This window comes from Eleutherodactylus coqui, chromosome 3, assembly GCF_035609145.1.
Source record: "Eleutherodactylus coqui strain aEleCoq1 chromosome 3, aEleCoq1.hap1, whole genome shotgun sequence".
In the NCBI taxonomy this organism is placed as follows: domain Eukaryota; kingdom Metazoa; phylum Chordata; class Amphibia; order Anura; family Eleutherodactylidae; genus Eleutherodactylus; species Eleutherodactylus coqui.
Window position 1 is genome coordinate 171,846,390 of NC_089839.1, and position 24,723 is coordinate 171,871,112.

The following is a 24,723-nucleotide window of genomic DNA, read 5'->3' on the forward strand; positions in this document are numbered from 1 at the left end:
TTTTCTTTTTTGTTTGCTTGTTTCCTTACAGTCTGTATTTCTTCTACCTTGTTTTATTTAACTATATGTATTTTTAAGTTGTTTATACATTTTTTGTTTTCTTTTAAACGTAATAGATGGATTGGACAACAAACTACTAGAATTTCCCTGTTTTGTCAACCGATAATAAGATAAATATGCTTCTTTTTTTTACTTTTTAGGTTTCTTTATTATTTTATATTAATAATATATTTTTTAACTCTTTTTGCTAAACCACATTTCTCCCATTTACTGGAAACTACAAATGTCTGTTTTCTTATTTTTTACCCCATATCAGCTCCGTTTAAAATTGTTATAGAAAAAATGCATCAAATTTACATGTCAAAACAATTGTGAAAGCATTAGATGATTTTTCAAATCCGAAACAGGCGCGCACAATAATGAACGCGTTTCATTATGCAACATAGAAACATTTTTTCAAATAAGGGACAAAAAAAGTGAAATATTAAAGCATGAAATGCGCGTAGCCGCGTAGGCCTTAACTGTGGCCTTCTGACAAAGCATACACGATATTATTTATCCGCACATGCACGCACTTTGGATAGGAAAATATACAACGTACAATCTTTGATAATTGTATGAGACATGTGGAGACATATTGACATATGGAATTACCAAAAATCGCAGCAAAGTGCCTACAAAAGCACATTAATTCTGTAATGCAGATCATCTTTAAAGCCGAGCAATTTTACATTTCAGCTAATTTCCCAGAAATAAAATCATACAACTGGCTCCCCCACCCCCACTTTATGAAACTTAAATATAGTCTGAGAGTCCAGTTTCTTGCAGTGGATGAATAGTCTCTTCTCTATCCCAGTCTGGGACGCCACCTCCAAATACCTATTAAGCCCTCTTAGCGCAGCAGTTAGTTTAAGTGGCTAATTGCCCTTATAAATTACTTCTTGTTTAAGAAATAGGTTTATGCTGGGATATTAGGGAGATTTGAAATATAGAGAAATAGTCTTGAGCATTCAACACCAGAAAATCGCCCAGGAATGAGACTGTCAGAACCTGCAGGGAGGTTCCTTTAAGATCAACCCAAGTCTAGAGATCCACAAAAATGACTTTAAACCAAAAGATGCAACAAAAGGGAGAAAAGACATGAAAGATGGAATGATGAAGCTATACAGTTCATTCTCCCGATAGATAGATAGATAGATAGATAGATAGATAGATAGATAGATAGATAGATAGATAGATAGATAGATAGATAGATAGATAGATAGATAGATAGATAGTAGTGCCATAGGATGGATAGATTTTGGAATTGAAGGCTCTTGGTTAAATATTACCAGACTTTTGTACATCATCACATTTTATACTTGTACTGTATGTTAGATACATATTATAGAGATGCTTATAGACATTTCAGATAGATAGATACAATAACATATCACCCCCTATAATCCGCACTATGGTGTAATATTTCCATAGTTGCACACCAGGAAGCGTCAGTAAATAAATACAGAATGTTTCACATCAATAAAATTAGCATCAAATCCTAAAAAATAAAGACATACAAAATACTGATTTTAATCCTTTAGATGTGTTCTTCTTACCTATTTGCATGACTCTGCCAAATACTGAAGTGTTATCCACTGTGCTACAGTTCCACCTTCTGTGCCTGAACTGGTACTGGCATTCTTTGATGCCAGTTTTTGCCCCCTCCCCGATGTATTGCATGTGGTCCTGATAGAGCTGGCACAACTTCTTCTGCCCCTGTGAGAGCCCCGATAATTGGCTGCAGAGAGGCTGTGCCCCGATAATGTACACCTCTGGGAGTTGGACGGGGTTCATGGCCAGAGACCTGTATAAACACAGTATAGCGTTACTAGAGAGGCGATGCGATCGTTCATACGATCTACTTCACTTAAAGAGTACTTTGTGCAACAGAATCAGGGCGACTTTAGCCTCCATTCATGGCTTACGTCTCTCTGTTCCGTTTTAGATCAGTTTTTTTACTCCATTGATTTAAATGGGTTTTCAAAATAACTGAGCACCTTCAGTTTACTTCAGTTCCGTTTTGTTTCAGTTTTTTTACTGCGTTTTTGGATGAGAGAAATTGAAGTAAAACTGAAAAAATGCATCGTTTTTTTTTCCCCATTGATTTCAACGGGGTTTCCAAAAAAAAAAAAACAACGTACACAGAAAGGCTTCTGTTTGCTTCCATTCTGTCAGGTTTTTGTTTTTTTGTGGATGGAAAAATAACGTTACAGACTGCGCTATTATTCTGTCCATAAAAAACAAGAACCTAACAGAATAGAAGCAAAGGAAGCCTTTTTCCATTTACTTTCCTTTTTTTTTTTTTTTTTAAACTTCATTGAAGTCAATGAAGTAAGAAAATTACCCATTTTTTCAGCTTTATTTCAGTTTCTCTCGTCCAAAAATGGAGGAGGAAGGCGGAAACACTGAACCAAGCCTAATGCAGGTGTGAAAGCAGCCTTATTCATTTATGCAAGCTTACTGCACAATAGAACAACATATATACCATGACATACAGTACAAGAGATGAAATGATTCATGTGCCCAGCTGTTCGCCCACACTTGCTGACACCATAACCATCTGATCGTATATGGCATCTACTGCAGATATATGGCATATTACCAATGCAATGCGAAAAACTGCATACATGGTAAAAAAAAAAATCAGATCGAAATTGGACAGAAATAAAGCATGGTTTCATTCACACGTCCAATTTTTTATTGGGACAAGCAGCCGGAGCAAAAAAGACTGCAGCATGTCCTATTTTAGTCTGATTTTTACATACAATTTTTAACATGATTTTCACATGATTTTTATGTTCCTGCAATTTTTACACTTGATTTTCACTCGCTTTTCATCCGATTTTTACGTGCATAACAAATGTACACATTTGTACACACTTGCTTATTCTGCGTGCTTTTTTTAAAGGTTACCATGGTTATTTGAGATAAATCATCATCAAACTAGTGCAATCTATTTTTTTAACACATCCAGACACTTGAATGGGCAATTTTCATCCGAAAATTGCAACCAAAAAATAGTATGCTTTACTTCAGTCAGATTTTGGGCTGATTTTTTCCGGTCTGAGATTCAGACAGACAAATCGCTCATGAGACAATAACTGAAAGCAAATGTGTAAAGAAATGATCAGTATATAGATGGTGACTGACCATGTGAATACACCTTCATACTGATGAAAGTACTGCACAGTACAACCAAAAAAACGAAAAAAAGTGTTCGTACAACCTACAGCAGCTGCACCAAAAACTCAGTGTAACAGAATCTCGTTGAGAAAAATCTTACAAAACTCAATGTTTTATTCTCTATTAACATTAACGGTAAGACTAGTTTCAGACAAGCGTACAAAAACAAGTCCGTAATACCAATGCATATTACGGACGTGTTTTAAAGGACATTCCATCCGTATATCATCAATTTTTAATCCATATTTGCCTCCATATTTTTATTATTTTCTATTGGGCAAATGCTGATCTATATTTGTCCATTAGAAAAGAATACAAATATGGAGGCAAATACGCAAAAAAATACATTGTGCTGCGTTTTTGAAAAATGGCCCTAAAATATATGGCCCTGTGATTAGCCCTTAACTATTAGACAATATTAGAAAACCTGTCCCACTGCCTGCAAGCTAATAGTAAGTCAATGTTTACTGTGTTTAAGCTACTAAAATCACATTTCCACTGCTCAGTTTTGCTGTACACTGCCCCACATGAGGATTTTATATGTGTGTGATTTATATTAGCTCCATATTACGGTCACCTCAAGAAGCAAAAATTACTTTTCTCTGAAAGCGGCCTAATACAGAATGACTTGACAAATCTAGGAAATACAGGAGAGGAAATAAATATAATTGTGCTTACCACCATGAACTGGCATCCACCACCACCTGAGAGATGCAGGACAGTGTCAGGAGGAGGACCAGGAGATAACTGGAGATCATGGCTCCCCCGGGTACCCTAAAACCTCCTGCCTTCAATAACAGTCCCAAGGACGGCTGAAAAATAAAGAAAGCAATTATAGATAGATAGATAGATAGATAGATAGATAGATAGATAGATAGATAGATAGATAGATAGATAGATAGATAGATAGATAGATAGATAGATGTGTTTAAGTATTGCAGTTACACATATGATAATATTTACTGTAAATTATAAAATAAGCCAAAACAGTAATTCAGTAAAGTCAGCAAAATAGTATAAAGCAAATATATATAATATACTAATACATAATATATCTTTGCATACATGACACACACTTATAATAAGGTACAGTAGGTCTACACCTACATAGTGACTGCAGGTCTATGCTCTGTCTCAGTCCCTGCAGGGCCCCTGTGTGTGAGGCTCTCCAGTGTCTGTGCCTGCTCTGTGTACTTGTTGGTATCATTTATATGTGCTAATAGATTTACAAAGGATGTCCAAACCCTGAGACAGGGAAGCTCTAACGAATAACATTTGGATTAAGCAATCCTCCAGCTGCCAGCACCAGCCGCACATCTGCTCCAGTGCCTGCTGCTTTCACATATACTGTACATGTACTACACATACAACTCCAACTATTCAATACTGTACTGGATTATATCCACCCAGTCAAAGCTACAAGCTGACTAGAGAGGAACAATGTAAAGAGTTCTCTGATTAAAGAATTTAAGGGTTAAAACATCCATTACTGGACAGACAAAAAGATAAAAAGATAGATAGATAGATAGATAGATAGATAGATAGATAGATAGATAGATAGATAGATAGATAGATAGATAGATAGATAGATAGATAGATAGATGGATCCATTACCTATTGCTGGATCCTAAACTTGTTAAACTTCCTCACTCACTTTTTAGAACCCCCAACCCCTCCCCAAAAACCCAAAGGAGCCCCATCCTCTCCCATTACCAGCAGAAACACAAAAGGCAGCCTCTGTCCTACCTCATCTGGTTTTACTTGCCCAGGATATTCCAGCAGAGGAGATCTATGAAGAGGTGCAGCTACTCCTAGCAGTTACTATACTGGGCCCATCACAGCCCACATCTTGTCTGCTCACTGCTGCCAGTTATTTATTACCAGCTCTGCTAAACAACTCTATATACCCTGGGCTATAAATTCCCTGTCCACCCTCATCCTCAGTCCTGGCTATTGTGTGGTTTATAACTACTCACATGTTGTCAATTAACAACCACCTCCGATTATTATTAGTAGGAAGTTACAAATAAAGGAACAGAATACATAGTATATGGTATATTCTACTGGATTATTGTAGTGTATATATTATATAAGGTTAAGATGAGCTCAATGAGAATAGATAACAGCACTATAACACTATCATGCATACATTATAGCACTAGAACATGTGTCACACAGTATATTATTCTAGCATATTTTATATAAGAGCACTAGAACATTTTTTCATAAGTAACATATTACAAGGTTTATTATACAGGTTTATTTACCATATTATTCTAGTATTTTGCATATGGTTGTGGTGTATTAAACTAGAATATATAAAAGTTTGAGAACATATTATGTAGTTTGTCCTTATAGTTTATTACAGGAGTACATTACATGTACTGTAATACTGTAACATTTTATTATGTCATTGATATATAAGCAAAATCTATATAATTGCAGCATAATACAGTATTGCCATAATAGTATAGTAGTGCAACACAGTATACTGTATATGATAGCACACAGCAAATTCTGCATTCTGCCAATAGAATACTGTGTTCCACATCATTGCATAGTGTATGCAATATATAAGTTATTGCACAAAGCCAAAATGAATATATATATATATATATATATATATATATATATATATGCATTAGATAGATAGCAACATAATATCCTATAATGATATATAACAGGATATGCCACAGTGAGTATATATATATATATATATATATATATATATATATATATATATATATATATATATATATATATATATATATATATATATATACACAGTGAAGCACATTATTTAATACATCATTACAGGATATAATGTGGTACAGTGCATGTTCTTTTGCTTTATTTCATTATTATAACGTTCTAATGATCTTTACCATCATAGCCCCTGCTTGATCAAACTAAGGAATTATGTATATGGCCGAATACACGAAGACATACATCACCAACATCTGAAAATACTGGAGATGCCACCACTCAACACACATTAAATATGCTATTAAATTAACATCGATTATATACGCAAATGACATAGCAAATAGCAAAGGAGCAACTAGAGAATATAATAATATACACGGGGTGATCAAGCGTTTATATACAAAGCTTTCCAATTAATATCTCATAACACAAGAACCGAAAAGAAAATATCCTGAACACTAGTTACAATTGTCGCATCATAACAGATACATCCGGGGATTTATTCATCTACCAGACGCCAATTAACTCAACGATTCTATCTACAATACAGAAGTTCTTAACATTTTTTACATGAATTTCGATCTGATATGTGTTAGTTTCTTTGTCTAAAATTAAAATTTTGGAATAAGATGTACTAGTCCTTTTAAATCGTTCTAAACAGATTTACCGGACATCTTACAACCCGCATTACCGGGACCCTCAGTTAATTTATCAGATGCCGGTAACTATACATACATATCAATTCACGAATGAAAACAAATATTTCACAGATTTAATGTCCAGATCTTATTATAAGTACGTTTCCCGAAGCCCGTGATCCCGACATATCTACATATTTAACAGTTCAGCCACAAGGGGGCAGTCTCCCTGCGCCGTGAAATCTTTATAGAGGAGAAAGGTGTAATTAATTTCTTTTTTTTCTTTGGTTTGGGGGGGGATGGAAGAGGAAAGAAGGGGGTTGAGGCACTTGTCAAAGTAGCATACAGGAAATTTATGATTACAAGAAACTGGTCTGGACATACAGCAACTTCAGGTGGCCAGCAAATTGGGATTAAATCTAAAAGGCAGCTGTTGTAGCTGCTTGTGTATTGGACCCTGGTAACTATTAAATCCCAAGTTATGCCAGTGCACATAATGCAGGTTTTGGATTTGGTAGCTGGGATTTTGTTAATAATATATACTATACTGTTATAGATGCATTGTTCTCTTTTTAGTGGCTCACAGTTAGGTAAAGCCTTCTATTGAAAGCGCCTCTGCCTTGTGTCCCATGTCCACTTAATGAGATAAGAGAGATGTTGACCAGGGCCACAAATGCCAAAAGAATAATCACATCCTAAAGTGACAAATCTCCTAATTGTTTGTGCAAGGAGCAAATTAGGCATCAATTGAAAATCATTAACAAGTTCAACTAGACACATTCCACCAAGACCTTGAATCTTAAAGTCATTGACTTTTCTTACATCGTATCCAAAAAATGTGCGGTATGGTTTTAGCCAGGAAAACCCATGTAATGTTAAATACTCTTGTATAAAAAGACAAAGGTATTAGAGAAGTGACACCTTTATTGTCTAAGCAGAAAAATTATATATGCAAGCTACTTAGGTCTCTTCATCAGGCTAGGTTAGACCATAGTTTAAAAAAGAGGCCTAAATAGTCTCGAAGAGGCATGAAGCAGCATCAAAAGCTTGCATACATATTTTTTCTGGTATCACTTTTATAATACTTTTATCTTTTTTACACAACAAGAGCCATAAACATTACTCAGATTGAATCCATATGAGCATCACATTAGGCAAATGCAGCTCCTAAAAACTATTTGGTTTAACATTATCATGAAACTAATGAAGACTATTTTATATTTACAGACTAGAAACAAATCCTTGGCTATTCCAATGTATAAGACAAAAATTACATTACAGAAAGTTTAGCAATTTGCAATAACTGCAATTACAACATGTGCTAATAGGGGGCAGCAAAGGTTACAAATTGCTAGTTTACTTTCCTACTTTACATAGTGGATGTCTGAAGTATACAGTACATGAATACTGCTTGAGTCATAGGTAGCATTGACCACCTGCACTAAGAAGCCTTCATTGGTTTTAATTGGACCATGATGAGGTTTTATGGTTTCTTCTCAGAAACAACAAGTATCTACAGTACTGTGCAAAAGTTTTAGGCAGGTGCAAAGGGGGTGCTGCGAAGTAAGAACGCTTTCAAAAGTAGAAGGCGAATGATTTGACTCCAGGTTTATTCTGTGGCAGAACAACGACCCCCAAACATACAGTTCATTAAGAACTATCTTCAGCTTAAAGAAGAACAAGGAGTCCTGGAAGTGATGATAAGGCTCCACGGAACCCTGATCTCAACATCATCCTGATTGTCTGGGATTAAGTGAAGAAACAGAAGGATTTGAGCAAGCTGCATCTACAGAAGATCTGTTCCTAGTTCTCCAATAAGTTTAGAACCACCTCCCTGCCAAGTCCCTTCAAAAACTGTGTACAAGTGTACCTAATAGAATTGATGCTGTTGTGGAGATACAGAGTGGTCACACCAAGTATTGATTTGATTTAGATTTCTGTTTTGTTCATTTGGTTTGCGTTTGTTAATTGACAAAGAAAGTATTAAGGCTTCACTTTCTGAAAGCATACTTACATCACATTACATTTTTTCCACACCTGCCTAAAACTTTTTGCAGAGTACTGTATCTGGAAATTCCAGGGCACAAATGTTCTACATGAAGCCACAAATGTGCAACATCCCCCATTGAAACAAACTGTTTTAGGAACACGTGCAATAAAGCAGCCTGGTGCTATTGTCTGCTCTATGTAGCCTGTCTGGGAGGGAGGAGATCCTGGCTTAGAGACTAGGTGTAAGTAGGAGCATCTTGTCTCCAAAGGTCCATGTGTTCTATAGGAACATTTGCATAGAAGACTTTAAGACAAACTTTCTCAGGGACTCTGCTTGAACTTGTAGTGACAAATTGGAACATTGTCTAAGTTCCATACGATTGGCCACCAGACATGACTCACGTCATCACATCTACTCTTTCTCATCAATGTATAGAATAATAAAAAAATAGAAGGATAGAAGAGGGTCATTATCTATAAGGTAAGTGTGAAGTTAGCTGGCTACATGTTGAATCACTCATTGCTTTGTTACATTAGATGTCAAGATCTGTGAAGAACCCTTGAAGAACCTCCTTGACTAATGCAAGTCAAAGTTATGAGAAGTCTTGAGACTTCAGGTTCCTATTTTATAAACCAGAAAAACTTTAGATAAGGTGTTTTAAAAGCTCAACAAGTCCTGATAAGAGCAGTAAGGGGGGCTCTATAGTGAGGTGGAACTAGTGTAGGATTTGCTCTTCACTTCTATCATAAGTAAGAAAAGTCCTGGTCTGCTCACCTTCATCATGGTTTCCACTCCTTAGGACAATGTTATAATCCAAAGCAGATTAATCCAAAACTGAACTTGAGCCCCTATTAATAAAAGACCCCCTACAGCACAGGGAGAGGATTTGTGTGTAATCCCCGATGAGTGAAGCTCCAAAGTGATAGAAGCCCCCAGTAGTAGATCCTCTTTGTTGGGGCTCCTTCCTGCAGATCCTTAGCCAGGTGTATGGAGTATTCCGCACTGTAAGTCCCAAGTTTGACCTAATGACTTGCAGCAAAATGAAGCAGTTCCCCAGATCAGTATGAAGCCCACCTATGCAGCCCCCACACTGGTGGTATTCTCAAGGTGCCCAACATGAAGAGATCAGGGGGAGACAGCCTGGATCAGATAGTGGACGTTAGTGAGGGTGACCCTAGTCTCATCAGATGATGTAGACCTGGTGTCATTTCAATGAAGGGATCGAGGAGGGTGCAGGGTTCGCAAAATCCTGGCTGGAGTTAATGCACAGAGCGCAGGGAGCTGTGGATCCTCATCCTCCCCCTAGAATGATGTGACCCGAGCAGATGAGCCGACAATCCAGTGTGCAGCGCTCGGGCTTGCAGCAGCCTCTCCTGTCTCCAGCGCTCACTGTGGAAAGTTCAGCTGCAGAGCTGGGAAAAGTTACAGGCGGAGCATGCGCAGTGCAGCGACCTATTGAGCGAGAGCTGCTGTACATTGTACTGGTGATTAGCTATCAGGAGGAGCGAGGGGTCTGCGAGCAGCCACAGGGGGGCATGTTCCACAGCAGACACAGACCAGGAGATGGAGAAGTGGAAAAGCAAGATTAACTCTTGCGTGACAAGCTCTAAACTTGGCAGCTGCTGGGAAGAAGACAGCTGTCAGTTACTTTTGAGTTGTGACGTCATGCTGCATGATGTCATTAAAATGACATCTTTGCTAGATTGTTTTTTTTAGGGCAGCCTGTGGATCTGAACTTTGTGGGGTGTCTTGTTATCCTTTTTGCAATATGTTACATGATATTGACCACAGATTACAGTCAGGGCGGCTTCACATGGGCATATGCGTTTTTTACGTGTGACTCTGTAATGTATTTGTGCTGTGAGCGAGTTGTTTTTTTTCTGCGCACTAGTATATTTTACTGTACTTTTACATTCACAGGGCACGTTCATTTATGCGCAGTGGATGGACATGCCGTAATTTAAATGGCTATTTAGCCTAATGAGTTCCCGGTGTGTTCTTTTCTCCGCAGAATTGCGCAGCTTATTGCGTAAATGTGCAGTGCGATTTTCTCATAGAACACATTGCACTCATAAAAACCGAAGGTCTGCAAGTAAGATATTGGCCCGAGTTTCTCTGACTGATATTGCGCTCACTCGTGTAAATGTACCCTTAGGGCTTATTCATATCAACAAATTTGCGTTGTGTATAATGCGTGCAAAATTTGCACGTACAATACGGAGTATATAGATCCCATTTAGTTACATGGGTTTGTTCACATAAGTGTATCATCCACACAAAGATTATGTTGCATGTTTTATTTTCATAAGATATGCGCACAAATAGAAACATATATTTAACTAAGTAAACTCAATTGCCCATTGAAATCAATGGTATCATGCTTGTGCGTTTTTCTGCACATGTAAATACACAGAGCATGCACTTGCAGTCATGCAAAAATGCAACACCCATATCACAAATAGGCAGCGCCAATGCATGCCTAGTTACACTCACGCATGTGTGAAGCTGGCCTAAGAGCCTCTCATCTTCACCATGTTTGCATGTGTTTTTGCAGCAATTTTAGCCCATTGATTTCAACGGGTTGGTTCTCATAAGCATATTTTGCTCGTGCGTTAAAAAGTAGGACCTGCTCTATTTTCCTGCCTTTTTTCGCAGCACAAGTCCCACGGAAGTCTATGGGAGGTTCACAAGTACGCAAGGGGAAAGGTGTAACACTGCGTAATATGCGGGGAGAAGAACACAGCTGACAAGACCTATCTTTTCTCAGGTGTAGCATTAACACCCGAGAATCATGATACTTGAAACAGAACTATTGAAATCAATGGTTTCGTTTCGTCCCGTTATGCAACCGTGATTTTCATGGCGCATAACGGGACAAAATCACGCCCATGTGTTTAAGCCCTCAATCTGTGTGGTTTTCCAATTTGTCTGTAAAAAATGTTGGTTGTCCGAGATTTTGGGATACGTTGTCGAGAGAAAAAGAAAAATTCTCTTCGGCAGCTCCATAATAGAGAATTATGGAACGCACTACAAAAAGTGCATCTTCTTTAGTGATGTTTTCCGTCACTTTTGGTGCATTTTTGTTGTCCAAGCCTTGTGTTGGTGTTTTTTCAATTTCCCCAAAGAATTCACTATAGAAAAAAAGTAACAAAAAACTGTAGCCAAAAATTGTCACCGAAAAGATCGCCTGCAGCCATCCTCATAAAATCTTGTGGGTTTTTTGACATTTTGCGTATGAAAATGGGTATGTTCAGATAGTGAAATCTGAGGCAGATTTTTCAACATTGATGGCACCTCTAAAAATTGCAGCAGACATCCGCAGCTGAGCAGTAGATTTCTGCTGAGGCTGCACAAGTAATTGGCCGCAGATCTTAATGCGGTTTTAGCGCCTTACAATGGGCAGATCCGAATGTGCAATTCCCATCGCAGATTGTGTGCAGAAACGTCAAGAATTGGCATGTCACTTCTCTTTTTTTTGTCGCAGATTTGAAATCCACATTCGGAAAACATCAGTGCCGTATTAGACAACAGCGCGGATTCCCACTGATAGTAATGGGATGTGGGTTTACCGCGGAATCATCTCTCATTCACCATCATCTAAGGTCTTAAACAGATGGGCATATGTGCAACTACACTCGCCGCTATGGAGCGTTCTTGCGCATGAACCAGAGTTTTCTTTTCTGGGACTTTTAAAACTCTGCGCTATCCTGTGCAAGTATGAAAAAAGAAGTGGGAAGATGGGTCCTGCCCGTAACCGCACGCTTCTTCAAAAATCACACGTGAGTTGCTGTGAAAGCTGGCGTGTTCTAGGTCACATTTTTGCACTTAGAAATTAGAATCTATTGATTTCAATATATGCATTCACAAGCAGGGATTTAGCGTGCACAATTGCGTTGCGCAAAAAACCCTGCAGTACGCCCTATTTTCCTGTGCATTTGCACAGAGAAAGAAGACATCTTTAACTCATTAAATAATTTGGCTATTTCAGTGGCTGTGGAGCATTGGTGCGTATGTTTTTGGATATGCAATTGTGCGTGACTTACGCGAGCGGAAAGTACAGAACACACAAATACGCAACTTTTATTCTAATAAAACGTAGTGCAAAAACGCACGCAAATACACTTATGTTTTTGTAAGGCTTAACACGGGTGTAAGCGTATTTGCATGCGCCTGAGCTCTGCATACTTTTGGAATGAACAATGCTTTATTTGCACGCTGATCAGCATATTTTACCATATGTCTTTCCCCCGCTACGCATGTTCATTTGCGCGCAGCAAAGACACACCGATTGAAATATGTTCTTTTGCCAGCGGAGTATCACGCACCTCCTTGCATGTTGCACACACATTTGCGCACCCCTATTGACTTCTATGGAGATCTTTGGTATGCAAATATGCAGAAAAATAGAGCGTGTTCAATTTTTGTTTTGCGTGACCAAAATGCGCACTCAAGACACGGAAATGTGAATGAACCCATTGAAATCAATGGGTTCTATTCTCTGCATAATGTACACACAAATACGCCTGTGTGAAGCCGGCCTAGGGGCAACTTCAGATGAACATAAGAGCAAAATGCTTGCAGTAGTGCGACTTTTTGCGCTGTGAAGGTCACGTTATCGCGCGTTTTAGCACATTACACTTTCTGAGCTGCTGGGGAACATCCACATCAGTGCGGGACACACCTCAGCCGTGATTGGAGAGGGTGAGCAACCTAATTACTTCCCGGTGTTATCGATCTTCATGCAAAATTGCGCAGATCAGGTGCGCTTTTGTGGGGATAGGATGTGCACAAAGATAGAGCATGTCACATTCTGTTTGAGCTATAAAACCAATGTTGTGAATGAACTGATTGAAAACAATGGCTTCTATTGTCTGTGCAATGATCACGCATATTTGGCACACGCAAATGCGCTCATGTGAATAGGCCCTTAGGCCGCTCTCACACATGCGTTCCGTTAAAACCACAGCATTTTACTGCGATTAAAGCGTTGAGAGTGGCCTAAGTCTTTGCAAAAACGCCAGAAAATAAGCGCCAAACTACAGCCTGCTGTGAATGAACATAAAAGCCCCCAAGAAAACAAACGCAGTGTTTGTAGCGCATTTAATACTTTTCTCTTGATTTACAGTTTTTGGATGTATGAAAAGCAGTTTGTAATTAAGTTGCATCAAATTCACAAGTAGTTCGCACACACGTGATTTTGGCGCCAGTATCATCCTCGTTGGAGGTATGCAGTACATGCGCCAAGTGCCTTCTTGTGTCCCCAGATTGTGCTGTGCACTAGAAAATGTTACAAAATGTTTTTATTGTGAACACATGTGGACAAAAAATGTTCAGGTTGGAAGTGTCAGAAGAACATGAAACAATGTTGCGCAGTGAAGTGATGTAGCAGAGCTGACTTTGTTGTCTGTACGCCATAACTGCTACTTTTCTGAATCAAATCATAGATTTTGGGCTCACACGAATGGATCGGATTCCACATGTGGGAGGAGAGCGGCGGATTCTGGATGTGAACCAGGCCGGTGATCCTGCGTACCTCCTATAACTGTACTGTGGATGACCGCGGAGGCTCGCAGGCGTCATGCACAGTACGTTTTTTTTTTGTTCATTCATATTTCCCGTGCCATCACTTAGCGATGACATGGGTATCCGCAACCCATATGCAATGTTAATTGTGTATGGGCTGCGAGTTGGACGGCCTCCATTGACATCAATAGAGGCCCTCTGCATAGATTCCACAGCAAAATAGAGCGTGCTGCGATTTTTCTTCCGCTTGCAGAATACGTAATACAAATCTGTCCATGTGCGCTCGGCCTTAAGTGACAAACTTAGCTCTGCTGCATCTCTTCCTGTAAATGTACAGATGTAGGTTACCTGAATTTACAATTTAATCCCGGATCATCAACTCACACGGTGAAAATGCATTAACACGGGCGAGTGCGATATCGGTCCGAAAAACCTGCGATTTTTGCTTGCGATGCGTTTTGCGAGACAGATGTATTGCATTGCTGCACTTGCGATTTTTACACGTGTTTTTCACAAAGGATATTCTGTGATTTTTCTATCTCAGCCCGGCAGGCCTAGGTAACAATCACATTTTTATACCCTGATTTAAATGACAATGTAGCTTAATGAGTTCAAGTTGTGTTTTATTTTCACGGACTTTCGTGCATATGCACTTTCCCCGTAGACTTCTATAGGGACCTTGGGTGTGCCAATGCACAGGAGATAAAGCAGGTCTTATTTTTTCGTGCGTGCAAGAAATGCACGCATAAAATCGAGAAGTATGTATGAACCCGTTGACATCAATGCATTCTTTTCTCTGTGTGTCTCAGTACAGACAAACTCAGCTCTGCTTCATCTGTGCGCAAACACTGCAATCATGAACTTCTTGCCACAGACAGACAAGGCCAAGTTCTGATGCCAAGTGTGCTGGCATGGAATCCTTACATAAAGGCGAGCGGAAGCGGAGACAACCCCTCTGTCATGTGCCGGAACTACACCTTTCTTCTATCAAAGCCCAGTGAGAAAGTCAAACACTGCTGAGCAATCTGTTCCCCTATCAGTATCTGGCTGCAGTCTCCCAGTGCAAACACAGCAGCCTGCACCACCCCAACCCTGCAGCCAGATAGCAGAGACGTGTTTGTTTATGACACAGTCTTATTTTGTGCTCAGACCTTATTAACCACCAGCTCCCCGAGTACCGCCATACAACTATGAGGCTCCTTATATATGCTACACCGCAAGGGGATTGCAGTTTATTGTCTAGAATAACCACTAAAAGTCTTGGCTCTGCGAAAAGATAAGAACATGCAATGAATTAATGCTAATAAGTGTCTTCTATTTAATTGTTTTCAGAAACAGCGCCACTCTTGTTCATGGCTGTGTCCGGTATTGTAGCTCATCCTTCTTCGGGCAAGTTGTATGGCTACAAATGCAAGGAGATGCATAATACTCTGCGTAATTCCGCTGGAAAAACAAGACGTCTGGAACCCATTGCACTAGGCATTACAATCGGTTCGTCTTTGCATGCCTCAGCACAACTTTTTTCGCGCACTGAACACGGCACACAAATGAACATGCCTTGCAGGAGCACAAAGTACAATAAAATATGTCCACATGAGTGCCTTGTTCAGTGCGCGAAAAAAGTTGTGCTGAGGCATGCAAATGCACATATGCTCGTGTGAAGAGGGCCTTATGCATTTTTTACACATGTGAAAATCTGATGCATAGCGGATGAAACATACACAGAAAAACACAAAAACGCATAAAAATTGCGTGAAAATCCCATAAACAATTGGCCCATTTTATAGAGATCGTAAACGTCCCTGTGAATATACCCTTATGTGTAATAAAACCTGGAGATCTCCCCCCACGCTCCTCCTGATGACGCCTACGTAGAGGAGCTATTTATTGCCCTCATGGCCAGCCCGCAGGTGTGTCATTACTAGCCCAGTACAAGTTTTTATGGCCCAGGTACCTGAATTGCCCCTTTAGGAAGCTGCTCGCTGTTAGGGGGTCATTGCTGAAATTGCTAGAATTAGCAGAAAATAACACAGATCTGTCAATGAGTGAACTACAGCCGCAATCACCTGACATAAAGCTTTCTATGGCCCCTGAGCAGTCCTGGGGGGCCGGGGGGGCACAGCTGTTCAAAGCAATAATGCCCTGGATGTCACAAACAGATGGCTATAAGTGGAACTACAAATCCCTGCATGCCAGCTTCTAAATCCAACCCATCTATGAAACCTTGTTTATCTGCTGTAGAACTACAAGTCCCTGCATGCTCTTCTTAAAATTCCATGGGACTTGTAGTTCTACAATAAGCATAGGCAGACAGTAAATGCCTGGTTGTTGTGGAGCTGCAAGTCCCTGCATGCCATCAACTATAGACCTTGTAGAGAGTGGATGATGTGAAGAACTACAAGTCCCAGGATTCAAAAACTTACCGAGCATATTTCAACTTTAGTTCAAAATTAGCCGTTCAATGAGCTCAGCAACAGAAAAACCAGTAGTGCCAAATCTGTCATATGGCAAACGGAGTAGGCGCCGAGTAGACCTATGAAGTGTAATGGAGTCCATCCGGCTTCCGGCAAGCGGGCAGGAAATTTCCTGGACAAAATAGCAGTGCATGCTGCGCTAATTCATCCAGGATTTCAAGCTGGATATTCATCGGAGATGTAATTGCTGTAGGACTACACGTCCCAGGTATGGCAAAGAATCTTCACGGATTCCTATGGGGACTTTTGCTGCGCAAATACGCAGAACAACGGAGCAGGATTTATATTTTTGCTCGCACAAATCAATGGCTTCTATTTTCTATGTTCTGCACACACACTTTTTGTACCCGCAAATACGTCCATGTGAAGCCACCCAAGAGTCCAAGATAGAAAAATCGCAGTATGTCCTATTTTTGTACATGCTATCGCCCATTATTCTCTATGGAGCCTAAGAAATCCCATCACATGCGCACATTATAAGTGCGATTTTTCTAATTTTTTTAGTATTGAAACAATATGCACGTGAAAAATCCCATGTGCAGCGATGCGATACAATGTGTTTTTTCGCTAAACGCATCACACTTGCAGACAAGATCACAGGTTTGTAAATGTGATATCCTATATTGCGCTCATCTATGTAAATATGGCGTTAAATACGTATCAAAATGAGAACAATATAGATTTATGTAATCCCAAAACATCTATATAATCTACTCTGGGACTTGTAGTTCATCAGCTGGTACAACGGAGTAGATTTGTTTAAACTGTCTAATATATATTTATATACAGTGTAATGTTAGTGAGGCGGTCCGAGGACTCCACATCTCTGACAGTGCTGCATGCCGTGTAATAGATTTGGCGCACCTTCGAATCCTTCTATACTTTGGACTGGGCTTTGCATCTAAAAAACAGAGCCCAATAGTAATAAATTGGCATGTGTTATAACTTGACAGATTGTTGCTCCCTTTTCTATGTGCAAACATCTATTCACTTGCACAAATCATGAATACGTTCGTCTAAAGTGATAAGTACCAACATTTTGGCGCAAAAACTATAGTAAATCCCCAAGTAAAAGTTCATCAGAGCTCCATTACTTCCTTGTACAGCTGTGTAGAAGCTACAGCTCAATGTAGATAATCTATTATAAAGACAGTAAACCCTGTAGAACTACAAGTCCCTGCATGTCCCTCCTGGATAACTTTCAAGGGGTGACGACTACTCTTAACAAAAGCTAAAATGTAACGTAAGAAAGTAACCTTCACATGAGTGCCATAAAGGGTTACGGAACAAGTGGGAATGTTGCAAAGTGTCCATAAAGAAGAGTAGCAGTAGAGGTTGCTGTACTCACCAAGCGGCAGGCAGCGAATGGCATCAGTCCTGTGACTGCAGCCAGTTATCTATGGGCTCTGTCCTGGAACAACTGGGCAGAGGCTCCGGCTAATTACAACATGTGGGAATAAGACCAGCAGGTAAAATCCTCCAAGACTTCCGAACAAGATCTCCGAGCTGGAATTTTATTTTCCTGTGAGTATTAGTCTGGAATTAAAGAGCCCTGTCATTACTATTTACTGGAAATCCCATCTGCCCCCCTCCAGGCCTGCGAAGGGGCTTCCTCTTGGCATTGTCTTATTATCTAAACTAAGATAAAGTGGGAAGAGATTCTCAAGTAATGTCCTCCCATTAAGGTCCCCCATCAGTACTAATCTCTTCATTGTATGATGACGAGAAAGCAATAAATGCCCCAATGATCCACTCAATTAAATGCCCCAATGATCCACTCCACTAAATGCCCCAATGATCCACTCCACTAAATGCCCCAATGATCCAGTCTACGCTTCATAATTATGTGCAGGAAATGGGGGGTTATAATATACAACTACTGTGTGGATAAGGATGATTGGTTATCAGAGCATAACTAAAGGGGATGAGGTTGCACCCGGGCACAGGAGCATTATGGGGCGTGTAAGGCCTCTCTTCTCCATTTAGGGAGCCCAGTACTATGAATAAAGCATTATAGTTGGCGGCCCTGTTACAGGTTTTGCATTGGAACCCAGAAGTTACACCTCTGGTAGTTATCATAGCGCATCAAGAAAAGCAATGATGTCACCAGTTATGATGATGTCACTACTCACTAGTCTGTCTCACCAGACAAGAAAGGAGCTCAGAGAACTACTAGCACTAAGGGGGCTTTTGGACAGAATGATTATCGCTCAAACGAGCAAAAGTGAATAATCGTTCCGTCTAAACGCAAGCCAACGAATGAACAATGTTTGCTTCTCGTTCGTCATCCACTTTCAGTCAGCATAAAAATCATTGGCTTGTTCACTACTCGTTGCGTTTAAACACTTCTGGTTCAGTGTTTCACATAGAGTCAACGATGAACCGGTAAATTCTGCACCAATTTGAAGCGGAATAGAAAATGGCTTATAACTTGCCTTCAATTCCGTATCACAATACGCGGTTAGACCTGCAGATTTTGGTGCAGATTCCCGCAGCTGCAGATTTGGCAGCCTCCTGTGGCACAATTCTGCCCTGTATGAAAAGTCCTTTTTTGCATCTGTGCCAGCTGGGTGTGCTCAGGATGGGTTTTCATCCTCAGAAATCTTACAAATGGTGAGGATTGACAAAAAATTCAAAAAAACACTTGAACGTTTCTATCCCTGGTCGGTTCAAGTGCAGCAGGTGGTTTCAAGATGTAATGACGGTGATGATGTGATGACCCACCCATTGATGACTGCCCAAAACGATAATGAGTTCAGCATGCGGACAGCCTTCACTCCGTATAAGGATCCATCTATCCGTCATGTACGGTGAGTCATGATTTCAGGACATAACCAGACAATGAGGAGACTCATCTACTCTGTGGTTATACAGATTATGCATGTGATGCAAGTGAAGCCATGTCATGATCTTATTACCCAGGCTTTCAATGGCACAGGTGCTGCTGACTGGCACCAGAATGCCCCCCCTCCCCCCCCTCTGGCCATTGTCTAAGGCTGAAACAGTCAATGCAATCACATCTGTTAAACTTTATCCATACAATCACAAAGGGAAGTAATGCGCCTTTCATATCATATCTCGATTTGCTAAGCAGATCAATTAGTAGGAAAGTCTATTTGGTTACACACAAAGTCTATGGGAGGGACGGAGAGCGGATATCCAGGTAGAGGTTAGAAGAGGGGTGCGAGCAGGACATCTGCTGTCGGCTTGCTTGACATATTATATGACTGTTCTGAATGGTCGTTGCGCTATTTTTTGTTATAGTGAAAACTAGGCAGCAAATGGTGAGATCTGTAGAGTTGGATTGGATGTGCAAATTACATTGTACTGGGCCGTTCAAAGAGAAAACGGCCACAGATAACCCCTGGAATTCCCAGCTAGGTTTAGCAGTAAAATACTTTATTTGCTTCCTAGTCACCGAACTTCTATCAGGATGTAGGGACCTACAGAGAGAAGGGAGATCGGGGGCTGCATCCCAGCGTTGGTGGTTGAAGCCACCATTGTTATAGGAGATCCCAAAGCTCGTTCACCTCCTCTCTTTCCCACCAATTGAAAGAGTGAATTCAGACGAGGCAGGTTTGTCGCAGAAGTGTCTGACGGGCTCATTTATCTCTATGGGGTCTGCAGAAATCCATGTGTGGCCACCAAAACAATCCCATTCAAATATGGAATGGATTTTCAGCGGTGGAGATTTCTGCAACAAATCTGCATGTGAATATCGCCCAAGATGAAGGTGCGGTTATACTGAGGCCCCCTAATGTAAGCGTGCTTGTTCTGCAGTACGCTGCTAAATATTCCGCTGTGCAGAAGAACCTGCACTAAAGTCCACAAAGTCTAACGTGCAGATTGGGATGCAGACTTGAAAATGGTGGAATTCTGTATACAATTCTGCGTCAAGATCTGCATTTAGACCTGCAGATATGTTTATGGATTTTGACAGCGTAATATTCCACAGCAAACTGCAGAATATTCGGTTGTGAAAGCACACCGAGGGTCCCAATTGGTGATGCTGCCCCATGTGAGGAGACCAGTATTATAAGACCCCCTTTACACAAGCGTATTTGTATTTGCAGAATGAACGATGCTTTTGTGCGTGCGTAGTAATGTATTTTACAGTACTTTTTGCGCCCACAAGGTATGTTCATTTGCGCACGCCAAACAGAAATACACTGATTGAAATGGCTAATTAGTCTGATGAGTTCCAGATGTCTTCTTTTTCCTGCGCAATTACACAGTTTTTCACGCAGTTCCTAATGTATTTTACGCAAATTTGCGCACCCCTCCCCTTGACTTCTAAGGGAACTTTGGGTGTGTAAATGCACAGGAAAATAGAACACGCTGCTTCTTGTTTTTTGTGTGTGACCGAAATGCACAGGAAACATATGCACATGGGAAAAAACCGACTGCTATTCTTTACATATTGCATGTGCAAATACCAGTACTGTGAGGCCCTTTTCACACGTGTGAAAAAGAAAGGGAAAATCAATGGTTCTGTTTTGTCACGTTTTCGGGCCGTGATTTTCACGAATGCATAACAGGACTAAAACATGCCCATTTGTTTAGGCTCTCATACATGAGTCTTCAAGAGTAAAGGCTTAGTCACACCGGTGCATCGGCGCCCGTGTGACTGAGCCCTCACTGCAGGAAGAAGAGGGCCGGACTTCAAGACGGACGACTCCCCGCAGCGCTGAAGAAGGAAAACACATGACCGGCAATGAAGCCGGTCACATGTTCTTTCTCCTGGCGCTGCAGAGAGACGTCCGTCTTGAAGTACAGCCGTCTTCTTCCTGCAGTAACACCGGCGCCCATGTGACTAAGCCCTAAGGGCGGCTTCACACGGGCTTATGTGTTTTTGTGCACACCTCAGCACAATGTATCTGCGCTACATGCAAGGCTTTTTTGTGCAAGTTTCGGGGCATTTTATTGTATTTTTTGCGCACTCATGCCAAGTTCATTTACATGCAGCAAACAAAGGTGCTCTAATTAAAATGGCTAATTAGTCTAATGAGTTGCAGATGCGTCCTTTTTCCAACGGAATTACGCAGCATATCACGCATCTCCTTGCGTATTGCGCACACATTTGCTCACCCCTCTATGGGGACCTTAGAAAATAGACCATGCTGCGATTTTATTGCACAACTGAAATGCACAGAAAAAATACACGTATGCGAGCGAACCCATTTAAATCAGTGGGTTCTATTCCCATGTGACGCCAGCCGAAGAGACTCCTTTGTAACCACTTTGCACTTAATTGAGCTGATAAATGAATGCTATATACAAAGTATGAGAAAGGGTTTTACAAACCAGACAACCTTTCTAAGGCAAAATGCCGGTAGAACATGAAATGCTTTCTAGATTGAATGAGATGCGAAGAGTTCAGTTGCACCCAGACCGAAAGGAGTTAATAAAGTCTTAATAAAGTAGAACAAAACAATGGAAGTGCCTGTAGCCTCCAGTCTTTGTTCCAGACCTGATTCCTATTAATAAAGCTCTGGTGCCCAGTACACACATATTGCTTCTTTTAATATATTTACAGTTGGGCTATGATGTATGCATTTCCAAGGCCACATTTTATCCAGGCATTTCATAACTAAGATAAAGAACAGTTCTTGGCAAACTTGGAGCATCTTTCAGATTTTTTTTACATACTCTTTGTAGAATATCTTAATGTAATTCGTAATAGACTACCAGATCTGGATCTTGTAATCTGGATGGGAAAATGTTAATACAATGGGGCATTGTCAGGGGATAATCTTTTTTAAATGTCCCTATTGATTCATGTGATGTCCAAAGCTAGATAGCTCTGCTATCAGGCGCTTGTCACTATTTCATTAAATTCCGATTCCAATGCGAAGCTTTCCTTGCAAGGAAATGAAGTTTTAGCAACATTTCCAAACTTTTCGTCATGGTAGTCTCAAGGCGGCCAAAAGCTGTGGAATCATCATTTTCTCTGGGCTCAGGATGGTAATTATCTGACCTCCTCAGCTTGAAGGCTGTTTTATGGCCACAATACCTTATCTGTACCAAAGAACTAAGCTAAATTAACTCAATCATCTTGACCTTTATGCTGGTCATGACCATGCATGGTCCTGTGGTGTTCTGTATAGATGCCCACAACATCTTCTAGCATTTTCTTATAACTCTGCTTTGTGCCGTTCCTCTGTTATTTCTCTTAGAAATTTATGAGTACATTGACAACTGGTGTGTTACAATTACTCTTGTCAGAGGGATGTGTCCCTACAGAGCTTCCTGGCATTGACAGTACTGATTGAATGATGCCAGACTGTGTAGGGACACACCCTCTTTGGTAACGCCCTGTTTGTAATTTATTCATAAATTTCCAGTAGGAATAACAGAGCAACAGCAAAATTATGATTTTATAGGGAATACAATTATTTAGTAAAGCAGAGATGTCAGCAGAGGTCATGATTCCTCGTAATATAGGTAGATAACGCAAAGCCAAACATGATTCTTAGCCTCTCTATGGGTATAAATTGGGATTAGCATCTTTTCCTATTTTATGAGATACAGTAGTAGTATTTTGAGTAATGAAGAACTCTTGATATGTGTCCCGGGGGGCACTACAATTCTTGCCTAATTGGCCTATTGACAGCCATACAAAAAAGGTAGCTATCAGATGACAACACTGTCAACTCACTTATAAATATGCAGGCTGACGCATATGATAGCGTCAATGCTGAAATGCATACAAAAGAACAAAAGTCAACACTTTCACGAATACATTAAATGTGCAGGTGCACATAAGCTGTGGCTGCAACAATTACAATAACAGAAACAAGTGCCTTCAATATGTCCATAAAATTGTGCAACTATTGTTTATACCAATGTGTAAAAATGCAAGGTTCTTAGCATATATTTTGATCAAAACATGTGGGCCCACCTGCTGTGTCCAGGGAAACCTTATTGGACAGGAATCTTGTCAGATTGTGTGTCTGGGACTTGGGGTTCTACAGGTTCCACCAACCTTGTGTGTTGGTGTGAACAGCGATGTGTTCTGTATGTCTGTGCAGGTGGTCAGACATGTGCTCTATGTGCAGAACTGTTCTATGTGGTATGCATAACCCTGTGTGTTGGTGTGAACAGCGACATGTTCTAAATGTCTGTGCTGGTGGCCAGACATGAGGTGTGAAAGCTCATGTTCTTTGTTTAGTGTGTGTGAACAGTGTCGTGTTCTGTGTTTTGTACATATTTCCAGGTTCCTAATCAGAGATAGCCAGGTCCCAGATGAAGACAGTGGGGCTATCCTTATCGGGACAATCACCCTGCTTTTAGACAGGGGTTCCCCACTTTTCCCGATAAGTATGGGACAGGGGTCCTTCCATCTTTACATGGAGAGGTTTAATTGCTGTATGCAACATTATGAGAGTTGTTGCGGTTCTATTAGGACATCAACTTGCGTCCATGCTGAGGCGTGGTGCTTTAGTGCGCTGCATGGACGTAACAAATCTGGAGCTAGAAACTGAGGTACGTCTTTCTGTTACTGTAATTGTTGCAGCTGCGGCTTACATGCACCCTCATGTTTCATTTATTTGTTGGGAGTGCTGACCTTTATTTTTTGTATTGCATTCATGTGGGAGTGGCTGCCCTGACTATTGTCTTGCATGCCATTCACCTATCTGTCCAAGTTAGTTTACGCACCATTTAGATGGAACGAGTATGGTTCAGAAAATCGTTCAAACGAGCAAAACTGAACGATAATCATTCAGTTTAAATGTGGGCAAACAACTGAACAACGAACGAGAATTGTGAGGTTTTAGCTTGTCCTTCAGTTTCAGCCAGCTTGTGCACTTATCAGTCCTTTTAAACACTGATGGTTCAGTGTTTCACATATGTATAATCAGGAGCGCATTGCCCTCTGACACACAAAAAGGAACTTATCCCTGCAATGTAAGGGGCTGCAAGACCTGCTCACATGTACTGACCGCGGACAGGATACAAATCCCCAACACTGCAGAACTATAAGATCCCTGGGACATTCACCTGTTCCCCGTACAATGTTGTGTACCTGATCCGGTGTAAAGAATGTCCTGTTGGGGGCTTTATATCTCATCGCCACTCAATTAGAAAGGGAAAGACGGAACTACCTGTGGCAAACCATTTTGTGGTCACAGACACAGCATAGAGCAAATGTGAGTTGTCATACTGA

At 40.5% G+C, this 24,723-nt stretch overlaps 1 protein-coding gene across 3 annotated transcripts in view; it reads right to left on the minus strand.

The window, feature by feature from the left end:
• Window positions 1-9,945, minus strand: part of WNT5A (Wnt family member 5A) — a 31,515-nt gene extending 21,570 nt beyond the window's left edge. Inside the window, exons 1-3 of one of the 3 annotated variants that reach the window (XM_066596543.1) lie at window positions 9,334-9,945; window positions 3,904-4,037; window positions 1,599-1,846 (exon numbers count right to left, since the gene is read on the minus strand). In XM_066596543.1, coding sequence (XP_066452640.1) covers window positions 1,599-1,846; window positions 3,904-4,037; window positions 9,334-9,342 — 391 coding nt within the window. In that variant the 5' untranslated portion in view covers window positions 9,343-9,945. Of the gene's footprint in view, window positions 1-1,598; window positions 1,847-3,903; window positions 4,038-4,332; window positions 4,446-4,971; window positions 5,104-9,333 lie in introns of those variants that run through there. The other 2 variants (XM_066596545.1, XM_066596544.1) reach the window with 2 other exon arrangements.
• Window positions 9,946-24,723: the final 14,778 nt, after the last annotated feature.